This window comes from Berkeleyomyces rouxiae (genome assembly GCF_048999995.1).
Source record: "Berkeleyomyces rouxiae strain 22BRR77 chromosome Unknown BrBRR77_ptg000004l, whole genome shotgun sequence".
Lineage (NCBI taxonomy): Eukaryota > Fungi > Ascomycota > Sordariomycetes > Microascales > Ceratocystidaceae > Berkeleyomyces > Berkeleyomyces rouxiae.
In genome coordinates, this window is record NW_027396494.1 from 38542 (window position 1) to 52211 (window position 13670).

A 13670-nucleotide genomic window follows, 5' to 3' on the forward strand; every position below is an offset into this window, starting at 1 on the left:
GCGCCAATTTTGTTTTCCCAGTCCACAACCACCCTACGGGCCGCAATGGTTTGTAGATATCTCTTCTGTGCATCCATCTCTTCCTCACTACTAAAATTCCTTTCTATACGCAGCCAACATTCCAGGCCATCAACATCGAGGCTGAGGAGGTCGCCGAAAATGAGTTGGAAACAATCCGCGAGCTTCATGTATGTGTGCTACCTGAACCCTACTATTGTCCCCGTGTCCAGCTCTAACCGAATTTGTCTGCCATAGGTTGACGATGCCCTGAAGCTCTTCCAATACGCACTCAAGCTTCATGCCCAAGGTCCCGCCTCGTTCACGGTCGCTACCGAGGCATACGCCGATCTCTTCAAGTCCGAAATATTCAACTACCCTGAAGCCGCCACCGAGTACGAAAGAGCAGAGCGACAACCTGATCAGCCATCCTTTCTTGACCTTGCTGTTGTAGACTCTGATGGAACCGGAACAAGCTTGCCTCAGGCTCTCTACCTGGCGCACAAGAATCGTGGCCAATTCCATCTCGATAAGATACGCCACGAGGCCAAGATTGCTATTACATCCCGTTCGGAGTTTTTTGCCCGACCCGAAACCATCCAACAGGCAAAACTATGCTTGGTGGACTTCACCGCAGCACTGGACCGCGATCCATCAGATGCCGAGTTGTGGCGCAAGACAGCGCGAGTGGCGGCGTACCTCCAGAGCAAGAGAACAGCCCGCTATTGTCTTGAGTCTGCAATTGAATTAGAAGATGATCCAGCTGTCATGCAAATAGAACCGCCATCTATAGCAGAGAGTCTTGCAGGAGAACAGCTTAAAAATAGCCTCCTAGACTTGGGTGATGACATGGCATTGTCGCACCCTGTCATGTCTCCATGGATAAAGCAGGAGCTGCCCATACTTCTAAGAAATTGTCTCGATCCCATCCCATTTCTTCCAATCTTTTCCCGGTCAACAAAGGCAGAAGCGCCTACTTGTCAGCTTGTTCCCAAAGCCAGTGAACATACCATTGTAGTTCAAGAGGCATCTTGGACAAACCTGGGCATAGCGCTTCTCGTGTACTGGACCACATATGGCGCCACAGCTGATCGTATCCAACTTGTTCTTGAGGAACTAGAAGACCTTGGCGACCTTTCAGAAGAGAATGAAGACATGAGAACCCCCAGTGTTGATGTTGTCCAAGAAGAAAAGGAGCCATCTGCAAACTCAGTTATTCAGACAGATGCAGCCGTGACAACCATTGAATCTACAGAAGGGGAAGGTGGTGCCGACGATACCATTGTACCCCTGATTATAGAAAAATCTCCAGAAGCACTTGCAACTTCAGCTAACGAAGTATCTCGTAAACGATCCCAGTCTGTAGCTGGAGTTGCCGAGCCAGAGGAAGAAACCATGATGGAGAAGCGTAGCAAGCGCACTAGAAGGCGCGAGACTGTGGAAGAAATCGAGGACCCTTCCATACGAATTGCCGCCCAACTTGCCCCGATACAGGCGGCTGACAAGAATCTCTTTAACATGACCAAGAACATGTTGGAAAACTTGGGTGTAACCGACAAATCCGCCATGGATCAGCTGAATGAGATGATCGAGGTCTGCGCCTCCGAAGATCGCTCTACAAAGATGACCAGTCTTGGTGTTGATGAGCTCCAGACTATGCTACTGGTGTACAAGGAAGAAGCTGTGCGTTTCATGATCAATAAAAAAGGCATGAGTTTGAGCCTGTCGTCATTTTTGGAATACTCCAAGTCTAGTGCCACACAACAGAGACAACCGACAGAGTTCCACGAAACAAAGGGCTTAATTGCTTTCCAGCAGCGCGTCTGTGATGAGTGGTGGTGCTGCTCAGATATGGTGTTTGAATGGCTGCGGCGCATCAGCACTACATACTTGAGTCAACATTGGCCTGATGCGACCAAGAACACAGTGGTCCAATTGGTTAGTCGCCTTGATGGCCCGCTCTATGAACGCATTGCAGGAGATTGTCTGCATGGCGGTCGTGAGATAGCCGGCAGCCCAGCCTGGACGCAAACTCGTGCCGTAGCTCAAATGCTACTTGAACTGCATGTTGAGGTCTACGGAGTCCTGATCCGTGCCGGAGCTGCAACCTCCAATGACCGACTCGCTGAAGTCGGCATCCGGGTTTCCCGATGGCAGAGCCTATGTAGTGGACTATGTCTTGATAGCCCAGTGAGCAACCCTCATGATGACCCTCTCACAGTTCGGCTTGTGTGGGTGTCAGTGGCAACTCTAGCTCTGGCTGTGGAAGGCACCACCCATGATCATATTTTAGCCAGTTGGATGGAGCTACGCGATCTTTTTGTCGATAATGACTTGCCAGGATTTGATTTACCAAACAACAACTTCCTTGGTTCAATGTCTGGGGCTGCTGCTGATCGCGAAATTTCTAAGCTGACCACCATGGACTTCTTTTTAGGAATATTCCAGGATGAGATAAAAGACCCTGTCCACGTTATTGAGAGTCTTGAGCCTGTCCTTAATCCCCAAACGGTAGCTGTAGCTATTTCCATTCCCGACTCTGACGCCGGTAGCAACGCAGCTATCGTTGCTAATGGTGAGATTTCTCAAGAGTCGATGCCAATAGTAAACTGCGCCAGCCAGAGATTGCGCGATCTATGGAAATTTATGGAAAGTAGTGATGTTGAGGTCCGCCTGTTCATGTGGACACGACTCGCGGAAGCATATTCCAGTATTGACTACGTATCCAAAGAGTTTTCATGCAATCTTCGTAGCATCGAAATGCTTGTTGGGGAGCTTACAAGCCCAAGCATTACACAGACATCCCCGGAACTACGTGCCCTTGCCCTTGCCAAACCACTGAAGTTCCTTGACGATCTGGTAGTCATTACGCTCAATATGGCTTTAAACATGCATGTATCAACCAATGGTAGCGATCCATTTGATATCATTGATGTCGATCATCTGAGGGCATCATGCAGCGCAGTGGCTCGCGCTGTTGTGTTTCTACACAACGTGGCCATGCTTGAAGATGAAGTGCGCATCGGGATGGTTAGCCAAAAGACCCACAACAACGCATTCCAAGCCTTCTTAACGAAGCTAAGATATCTACAAGTGCGTTTGTGGTGCCTTTTATACACACTAATGCGCTTTGGAGTTCAAACACATCCTGAAGTCTTCCCCCATCCTGAGACCGAACTGGCTGACTACCTTGCCGCAATTCACCAGTCGCTTGGCCCTCGGAAGTACTGTCGCGCATCCAACAAGATATTCCTACAGCTCATGCGCCAGGAATTACTCAAGTTTAGTACAATTGACAACTGGGAAGACTACCTTGGCCAGGTGCTCTACGACCTTTATGGTCTTCGTCTTGGTGTGGGTCTTTGGGAGGTGCAAGAACACAATTGTGCTCCCATTGAGCTGGAGCGGAAGCACGCATTGGCGCTAGTAGAGCGCATTATGATATTGGCCCAAGCGATGCCCATGAAAGACCTTCTTCGCAGTGACCTGAAAGCGGCCATTGAACAATTGCAAAAGGCCATGGGCCAAAGCAAGGCACTCGCTCCCATGATTCACAACATCCGCAACTATACCGAGTTCATGAAGCGACCAATCCTCGCATTGCCTTTGTACCAAGCTGAGAATGGAGCACTCATGCTCAATGCTGTCACGGTCAAGTCGACGCCCGATTGGGTACTGGCACGCCATGGCTGGTACCACCTCCTGGGTATGATGGCGTTTGCCCGGTTTACTTCGCTTGAGCTTATGAAGCGTCAAACCCCAGGAGCCATTGATGATCTTCGCATTGCCACGACTTACTTTCGCCAGCAACTACAGTTTGTACCCGACCGCTGGGACTGCTGGCTCCGAATTGCACAATGCTTCGACTACGAGTTAGATGAGGCAGTACTTTGGACTGCTGACCGCATGAACCGAGACCGTCCGGATCTCGTGAAGCTGCAAAGACAGGCCATTCACTGTTACACATTAGCACTATCATACTCATGGACTGAGAGATCTTGGCTTGTGTCATATCTTAAGCGGCGTCAAGAAAATGGTCTAGGCTTACTTGAGTGCAAGGACCGTAGTCTACAGGGGCTCGAAATCGACAGCATCTTTGATTTGTACTATTGCTTTGGCTATAGACTATACTCATCATCCAGAGAGCCGTTTGCTATGGATGTTTTCCGCCACGCTGACTGCCAGCGATTCTTTATCGAACTCTCCAATTATGATACCTTCCAGAAACAGGCTCATGAGGAGATGACCCCTTACAAAGTGTGGAAGTTCGCGGCACAAATGTTCCAGCGTGCTATAATGCTCAAGCCTCAAGACTGGAAGAGTCACTATATGTACGCCAAGTGTCTCTGGAAGATGTACCAGGCCACAGACGTAGATATTGGTAACAGCAATAAAGACACTGTTGTTGTCCGACCGACGGTAGCAATGCTATTGAAGGCTCTACAAAGGTCAGTGGGCGTGGTTTCTGCACGTGCCAAGAATAGCCGCTGTGCGCCGATTCTTGAACCACACTACAAGATATTGACAGTAACAATGAAGCTGGTGTCTCGCGGTGACATGTCACCCATAGATGCGGCCTTGATGTTATCAAAACAACCTTTTGGAGTCCCACTACATGGACAAAGAGGCGGTGATGATGGCGATGATGACGAGAGTATAACAAGCCATGAACTTCCACAAGGCGATGGTGATGACGATGAAGAGGACTGGTGGGAGAGCTACACGATTCGAAGTCTGTGTCTACTACGTGACAAAGATAAGAGCAACTGGCAGCACAGGTTGATTATTCGCCAGGCATCTACATTGCTTGGAGAGGATATGGAAGCAGGCGGCGTTATTGATTTCATGCAGGCCAGGGCCGCATTCAATGTGCTGCGCGACTCCATGTTCACCAAGACAATGGTCATGAATGTCTGGAAGTGCGATGCTGAACGCGCTGGTCGACACTATGTATATACCGAACGCTACACACGCTTCATGGTGCGGTTGCTAGCGGTATTGAAAGACCACGAAAACTTGGAGCTCATCCTCCGGCGTATTCGAAAGAAGGGCGCCGACTTTTACCATTTTACGGAGCTTTGGCAGATGTGCTGTATGGAGCATATGCGTGTTCTCCGCAAAGTGTATAAGATTCCACCGCAGGCCGAGGAAGAGCCCTTCAAGTCTTGGACATTGGATCAACTAGACAAAGTGGTTGACATGATTATTAGATGGGCAGTCACAACTATCGATTCAGCATCCCCTACTGACGATCAGCAATCTGGAAGCCAGCCAAGTCTATTGCCCTCTTTGGCATGCCTCAAGGATGCTGTGGAATTACGGAAGCTCAATTCCGGTCTTCTTAAGGCTGGTGGCATTGACGACCTAATCGTCGATGCTTTTTCACGTGTCTTTTCGGAGTGTAGCAATGACTGTCCCAAGCTCCTGACCGTTGTTGAAAAGGAGAAGGCTTCCGTACTACCACAGGCCCCGACAATCTCCCATGATCAATCTGTCGATGATGATGCTACTATGACTGGGACTGGTGAGAATGGCGGGGCGCCTGTGGCTGAAAATAGCCAACCCCCCGAAGCTCCTGTCGTCCCTATTCCCAAGACACGCCGTACTACGGCCCGCAGGCCCGACATTATCCGGAAGGCTGAGCAGATCATAAGTACCTTGACCGACGCTTTAATCGGAAGCAATCCCAAGTCCACTGTCAATACGGCGGCAAACGCGACTAGCAAGTCACGGTCCCGTAGCCGGCAACATTCTTCATCGCCAGTTGGCGGGGATGATCAGGACACTGTCATTAGGGATGTGACGGTCGACGCAGGTAATGATCATGGCGAAGGCGATGGTGGTGGCCATGGCGATGACGACGGCGACGAGGATGGCGACACTGGCGACGACAATGATGACATGGATAACAAGGGCGACGAGACAGCACTTGGTGACACAGATCCTATTGGGGCGGAGCTGGGACCCAACTACACTCCCCAGTTTGGAGAGAACTCACAGTCTGAGGCTGCTGACTCATACTTGGAAAGCGACCTTAGTGATATCCCGCCCGACTATGACGATGATGCACCACCGCCCATGTCCATTCTTTTTCCAAATTTGGTACGTAAAGGGCCAGTCTCTGACAATAAGGACTTGGAGATTGAAGCTGATACCACCAATGACGATGGGTTGTACCAACAGAAGATGGAAGTGAGCAAGGGTGAAATGGAAGTTGAGCCTGAATCCGAAGCCGAGCCCAAGCTAGAATCCGGTGCTAGAATGGAGGCTAAAGCTGAAGAAGATGGGGATCAGAATGAAAGTATAACGGAGATTCAACCTGGTACAATGGCTGATGAAGCCGAAGAAGGGGAGTCCGAGGACATTGGCGACGATGATGACGACGATGACGACGATGAAGATGACGATGATGACACCGACAGTGATGCGCACTACGACGGGCCAACCCTCGATATTGAGCTCGAGCTACCAGAAGAAGCAGAGGATGGTGTTGAAGCCGATGACGAAGGCGAGGAGGATGAAGAAGATGAAGAAGACCAAACGATAGGGTAACTAAGGGTAATTAGAAGGAGAGGTGAAAGCCTGGGGAAACAAAGTTGGTAACTATTCATGTCTTCGTGTGTAGTTAGCTGTATATATGTACATATGTACATATGTACATAGTTGCATACATATCATGTGGTAGTTAGCTATTGGGTAACCCATGTATGACGTCCTGGGCTGAATTAGGCTGCAATTATAGATGGTGTCTGATCACATTGAATGGCTAGTATTGACAAAGGCTATGCACACATGGCTAGTTAAAGCCAACTAATTATCGCCACTATTTTAGGTGTTGATTGTCAATGTACAAAGGTACATGGATACACACATACAGAACTCGATTGAGCCCCTCCTCGAAGGACCCCGAAACCCTGACCCCGCGCTTCGTTACTGGATATAACCCTATTGGCCAGATGCGATGTTCTAATTTTGTCCCAAGAAGGACGGCAACTACTCCCATTCTGTAGCTTCTGTTTCCATTTGCGTCCAGCTCCTTCCCAGCAGTTTCTTTGCCTAAGCTTCCTTCCTGATTAGAGATTTGGGTCTGGGTCGTGGGACAGTAACTACTTAAAGCAGCACTCTCCTTGATTTTGACCGCAGCCTTGTTTGAGTGCATCTTTATTTTGCCGCCTGGAACATCGCCAGTCTTGTTTTGGGAACTATTTTCTTTTCCCTTTCCTCCTCCATTTCTTTCAACTCTTTGACACTTTTCGTCTTTTGTTTTTTTGTTTCGCCAGCTGACCGACCGCCTTGCCCACAATGGCGAGCACTAAACGCATCAACAAGGTACGTAGTGTAGTGTACCGTGGACACGGATCTGGCATAGATCTGAGGCATAGAGCCGGCGAGCTGGCCGCCCGTATCTTGGACCCCCATCCTCATCCCTTTCTTCGCCTTATTCTCCCTGCTGACTCGCTTCTCCCTTCAGGAACTCGCCGACATCACGGCCAACCCGCTGCCGGGAATCTCCGTCTCCCTCTTGAATGATGTGCTCCATACCTGGACCTGCACCATTACCGGCCCCGAGAACACACCCTACGCCGGCGGTGCCTTTACTATCCACATTAACCTGCCGACAGACTACCCCTTCAAACCGCCAGTCGTCAAGTTCGTCACGCCAATCTACCACCCCAATGTTACCAACGACGGCCAGGGCAACGTGTGCTTGGGGTTGCTCAAAAGCGAGAACTGGAAGCCCAACACGCGCGTGGCGTCGGTCCTCGAGTCGATCCGCTCCCTTTTGGTCGAACCCAACGCCGACGACCCGCTGGACGCCGCCATCGCGAACCAGTTCCAGACCGACCGCGCGGCCTTTGATTCCATGGCTGCCTCTATGACCAAGACACACGCGGGGTCGTGAATGCATGTGCTGGCCGAGGAGCAAGGGACACTTGTACCACTGTAAACAAACAGTCGCAGTGGATATGCACAATAGACAGACAGCAAGGAGTTTGGTTTGCCCCAAGAAGTAGAAGCACCAGGAGTCTTTTCTCTTAGAATGTCACGTGATATGATTGCTACGTTGTTTTGCTTTATTTGCTCATGCATCTCATCTGCTTTGTTATAATTACCGTTATTATGATATTTCGACTAGACGAATGTTGAGCTCATAACGAGTGAGCCCGACACGCAACTAAGCGGCTGACCACGTGCGATAGGGAGTGAGTGCACGTAAAATAATGCTTTGGATTGAGTCTATAAACAGAGAACACCACGAGAAGAACAGGCCAAGAAATATGCGCAAGATGACCGAGAAACAAAGGAACAATATCAAAATATGGCGGTTAGCTAGAGGGCGGCCGGCAAAAGAAGAACAGGACAAAGAGAAGCGCCGTCCACAACTAAACAAGGAGAAAAGAAAGAGTGCAACTTTTATTTGCTTAACCCGGAGCTATGTTACCTGAACAAAGAACATGAAATAACCAAACAATAACGAAAGAAGGGTATCTTAAGAAAGAAGTAAAGAAGATGGAAAGCCAAAGTGGCATCGGGTTAGAGAGAAGTGAAGGATGACAGGAAGCACAATGCAAGGGCGATATGGCGTGGAGAGAGATGAAGATGGCATAGGCACGACTTGGCCCCGTCACTTTTGTTGGGCTCCATTATGCATGCGTGCCCTGTCGTCGTCGCGGCCCCCCGAATGGCATTGCCAGCCGGCTCTTTGAGGGTGCAGGCTCGGCCTCGACCTCAACTTGCTTGCGACGCTCAACCTCGCCCAGCCTGCGGGCCTCAGCGCGCCGCTCGTCGACGAGCTGCTGGGTGATATTGTTGAAACCGCCACGACGGCGAAAGCAGAGCTCGAGAATGGCATTGGCATCAATCAGCCGCCGCGGCAGGCCCTGGACGACAGGGAATATCTCCATTGGGTCCGCCGTACGGATTTGCGTCTCGCCAGCACGAAAGATTGTCATGGCAACACGGAAAAAGCTCTTGGAGCCCTCGCAGAAGAAGACGTCCCAGACGCGCAGCGTGGTCTCAATAGGCAACACGCCGATAAAGCAGTTCATGAACCATGACGTCATGAAGAGCGTAATGGGTGGCAGCCGGTCGCCCAGGACGCTGATTGGGTCTCGCTTCTTGGGCCGCACCTTGCGAGCCGCTCGCGCGCGCTCGGCCATGGCCGCCGTTCCGAGGCGCATGGTGTCATCGTCGGGCTCTGCGACCAGTTTGTGGAACAAGTCCGGGATAGTTTCGCACAGGCACGACATCATGACGGCAAGGTCAACCTTGGAGCCTTCCAAGCTTGTCTCGTGTGTCCCGGGCAGATAACAGTTTGTAATGACATTTAGTAGCCAGAAGCAGTGCTCTTCAGAGTCAATAAACAGCAGCAATAGGCCCGCCAAGAAGTTGAGGCTCTGGCAGTATCCTATTTGCGGGTTGTATACGGCAAAGGCCAACAGCAGACGGCGTAGAGCCGAAATTATGGGTGTCTCGACGTTGGAATTGGCAGCCTTGTCGCCGACCATGTGCTTTTGGATTTCGGTCGTATTGCTGAGAGCCGAAACGCCATTTGGGCGAAACTTGATGTTGTCGGGAAACGTACGATGCAAATCACGCTCAATGGCTTCAGCGTCAATGTCCTTGGCCTTTTGTCTGAGTAACCTATCATAGACGCCAGAGTTTTTAGCCATCATTGCTGGCCCGCCTGCATAGTAGAACCACGCAGCCCCGCGCCACTCGGGCGGGATGCCTTTGCGCACAAAGCGCTTGGTTTTGGCATTGCGCGTTGGGAAACGAGTGGGATTCTCCGTCATCAGCCCGTTCTCCTTCATGTATACATTCCACTTCTTGCGGCGCCGCGCCAGGTACTGCGTGTAGCCCTCGTTCCACTTGTCGTAGGTCTCGCGCGTAATGTACTGGTTTTCCTTGCGGAATCCATAGCGGTCGCGTGCGAGGGGGTCTTCGGGCTTTATCTGCGCCGGTGCTGGCTGCAAATCGGGCGGTGGCGGGGTGGGCGCGCGCGAGATTGGAGTGTTGATGGTCGGCGTCTTGCTAAGTAGGGTAGGAGATCGGATGGGCGTATTGAGATCCGAAGCCTCGGCTCTTTTGCCCGCGCTGGGGTTGTTGTTGCTGTTGTTTGCCAGGCCGAGAGACTTTCCAGAGTCGCGGAGCTCGGGGTTTTTGGTGAGACCAGGCGACATCATAGTCATGTTGGGTGGGACAGACGAGGATCGAGGTCGGGGGCGACGGGGCCCAGAAGCGTGTTCGGGTGTGAGGTTGTTATGAAATGCGGCGTTGGGAGGCGCCCTATTGGTGTTGGAAGACGCAGATGCTGCGGGCTGTCGTTTCGAGCTCAAGCTGGCGAGTTGATGAGAGGATGATTCTACCGGGGTGACATTACGAGTTCCAGAGCTTTGTGATGACTGATTTTTTCGATATTGTGGGGTGGCGGGTTGTGGGAGGGGAACTTCCGGGCCGGAATTGGTATAACGCGGGCGTTGGTGCGAGGTTGGTTCAGCGCCCGAGGTGCGGCTCCGCTGCAAAGGGGTCTGTCTCTGAGATGAAGCGTCATAGTATTTCTGATCGCGATCATGGTCATTGCGAATATTGCTATGGGACAGGTCGTGGGTGAGGTCGTAGACTCGATAGCTGTTGTAGTTGTTGTGGTCATGGATGGTATTTGAGACTTTTCTGGTGCTGCTTGCACCACGGGCGCTCGCATAGCTGAGACCCTGGCCGTCGTGTATGATGTCTTCGGCCCGGTTGTCGACATCGTCGTCGTCGTTGGTGGTGGGTTCAACGTCAGAGTCGGCAAAGCCCTGGTAGTACATGCCCATGACGTCGTCAACTATGGAGTCATCTTGTGTCTCTTCATTGTATAGAGAGCTGACGGGCGTGCCCCTGGTGCGGATGCTGCTTTCTTCGGTGCGCGATGTTACTTGGGCCGAAGAAGCCTGTGAGCGAAAGGACGAGCGAGAGGCTTCCTTGGCCATCCATGGCTGCGGCATAGGAGACCGAGTGGAATAGCCAGAAGGAGCTAGGACACCACTACCACTGCCACCCATGGGAGGACGGGACCGGCCGGTACGAGAGTCGTAGTACTCGGTAGCCGAAGCAGTCGAAACAGCCGACGAGTTGGACGTGGCACGAGGGCGTGGCCACATGGTTGGAGCGGCAGGCGGGAAGGAGGTGAGGCCCTCGGCCGCGGGAGAGATCAAACTGGGATTTGCAGGAGACGGGTTTGCGAATTGAGCAGCACTCGTCGAGCTGATTGGGGCTGGGGTTTGGGTTGGGGTTGAGGCGGAGCCTGTAGAAGGCCAGGCAAAGTTGGGACCACTGTGCGGTGATGGCTCGGGGGTCGCAGTCCGGATGCTGTGCTTGCGGGGACGCGAGAAGTTTTCAACGAGAACGGCGGACGGATGAGCGAGATTATTGAGCGGGGACGCAGTTGTCGGAGATGGAAGAGGAAGAGCAGCGAGAGGCACGGGCACGTGAGGGTGGCCAGGGGTAATGGGGGAGGGATAGGGAGGGAAGTGAGAGGCGGCAGACGGGGAGGCAACAGGAGACAAAGAAGCATCACCGTGATCGAATCTGAGGGTTAGCGGGTGTTTTGGGCCAGGGCCAGAAACAGCGGCAGCAGGCAGGGTCGAAGTGGCAGCCCAGGCGGGTGTTGTTTTGACTTGGTGGTGGTGGTTGTGGTGCTCCTGGTGCTGCCGCTGCTGCTGGAATCCTGGCCCTGATCCTGATCCTGGCACCACCTGCACCGCCAACAGGGATGAGGCCGCAGTTGTCTCACTCATCATCTCAGCCAAATTAGCAGCGGATGAGGGCCCCACAGACCCAAGCCCAGGATTGACAGAAGCAGGAACAGAAATCGTCTGTGCCTGGGCCTGTGCCTCAGGACCAGTGCCAGTGGCCACCAGAAGCCCTGCCGGGCCCTGTGTGGGCAGCTGGCCCGAGATCCTGGAGGAGGTTGCTGTCGATGACGAGGCCGATGAAGACGCCGAGTGAATCCTGGTAGCGAGAACCGTGATGTGGTCGTTTTCGCCGGCAACCGCACCACTGGTCACGGCATCCACGGCCAGGAGCCCAGCGGCGTCGTTTCCCCCAAAGCTCCGTGCGTTGGCCCAGCGAGGCATGGTGTTTCCACCGGGGTGCACAGGCTTGGGCGCATGTGGAGGAGGAGGTGAGCGGCGATTTTGGTTTAGAAACTGTGTGTGATCGTCAAAGCCAGAGTGCGAGATTTGGCGTGGTTGGTAGTGGTTGGATGTGGAGTACAGGCTGCTGTTGTTGGCGAGAGGCCTCTTGGACTCTAGCTGCTGCTGCTGCTTTTGCATTGTGGGCGCATGTCTCGGCTGTCGAAGCCCTAGAAAGTGAGCCGTGTGGTGATGGTGCTCTTGTTGTTGTTGCTGTTGTTCCTCTCTACCAGAGGTCCCCCCGAAGCCACCGCCGCCCCCGCCTAGGCCGTCCCCCAAGCCTCCGGGATGATTTGAGCGCTGTGGCTGGCGGTCAGGATACTGCGCAAACTCGCGGCCTGGCCGATAGCGTTGGCGAGCGGACATTTTCTAATCAAGGCCAAATCACAACGCAATCAGGACCTCGGCTACAAGTAATTGTACAATAGCAGAGCTAGGCTTGTTGAAGACAAGCGAGATACAAATCCTGCCAAAACAAAGGCGAGAAGAAAACCTCGAGTTTCGGAAGCGTCAGGTCATGGTAGAATCAAAGGTTGGTCGATGGACGAGAAGAGAAAGATGGGCGGCGAGAAAAAGGCAGAAAGGGAGAATGTTTTCGTTGTGGTTGTATGACAACGGCAAGACCAAGCCTCAAGAGGCGAGTTCGCTACAGGCACTTGTCGTTATACGAGTACAAGACAAGAAACTTCTTAATTGCTCAGCTGGCGAGGAAGCCGATAGATACACCGGGCAGCCGGCGGGCCGGAGAACGAGGGTTATTTGGGCTTGGGTTTTGACGGAAGCTAAAGCAGGAGGACGGCCAACGGAGGCAAAGAAAAGTCAGCGCCAATGAGGGCGTGACTGACGTAGTTGTCAAGGTCAAAGACGTGAAAAGTTTCAAGCTGGCGATATATGTATGTAAATATGTACATGCGTACTTTTACAAAATGCAGAGACGACGGAAACAGATCAATTAGTTTACTCAATCCGCAACATCCACCAAAGAGTGTGTGCTGTGCTGTGCTGTGCTCTGCAGGATCGAAAAGGGCTACGAAATTTTCGCCCAAGTACAGACAAGAGAGCCAAAGGGGGTGGGTGAGAAGCCGCGCTGAAGAACCAGGCTTGGCCTGCACAAGGACCACAATAGCCTCGCTAAAGGAAGGGAAATAAAACTTGACAACGAAGAAAGGCTAGTAGTGTACGACAGCAAAGACGAAAGATCGGAAAACCAAGCCAAGCACAAACAAGTAGAAGTAGGACAGAGGCAAATGAGGTTGGTGGTTGGTAGTGAAGAAGGGGAATCAGCAGGACCAAAATAGGCAAGAACGGCCTCGAGGATAAGATGAAGAAGGCCAACCGGCAGGGCAACTACCACAAAGAAACTCCCAAAAAAGAAGAAAAAAACAATTCCTGCAGCTGTCCCAAACATGAGATTAACAAAACAACAACCGAAACCAACTGAATTCAATCAAATTCAAGTCAATTCAATTCAATCCAACGACACAATCACACAAT

At 52.0% G+C, this 13670-nt stretch overlaps 3 protein-coding genes across 3 annotated transcripts; 2 read left to right on the top strand and 1 right to left on the bottom strand.

The window, feature by feature from the left end:
• Window positions 1-45: 45 nt before the first annotated feature.
• Window positions 46-6549, top strand: BROUX77_004196 (uncharacterized protein; the record flags this gene model as incomplete). The annotated part of the gene is made up of 3 exons (XM_073748931.1): window positions 46-48; window positions 114-188; window positions 256-6549. The coding sequence occupies 3 exons, from the start codon at window positions 46-48 to the stop codon at window positions 6547-6549; spliced, it is 6372 nt and encodes a 2123-aa protein (XP_073604653.1).
• Window positions 6550-7299: 750 nt separating this feature from the next.
• BROUX77_004197 (uncharacterized protein) lies at window positions 7300-7900 on the top strand (the record flags this gene model as incomplete). The annotated part of the gene is made up of 2 exons (XM_073748932.1): window positions 7300-7326; window positions 7469-7900. The coding sequence occupies 2 exons, from the start codon at window positions 7300-7302 to the stop codon at window positions 7898-7900; spliced, it is 459 nt and encodes a 152-aa protein (XP_073604654.1).
• Window positions 7901-8642: 742 nt separating this feature from the next.
• BROUX77_004198 (uncharacterized protein) lies at window positions 8643-12542 on the bottom strand (the record flags this gene model as incomplete). Its single annotated transcript, XM_073748935.1, has 1 exon — window positions 8643-12542. The coding sequence occupies one exon, from the start codon at window positions 12540-12542 to the stop codon at window positions 8643-8645; it is 3900 nt and encodes a 1299-aa protein (XP_073604655.1).
• Window positions 12543-13670: the final 1128 nt, after the last annotated feature.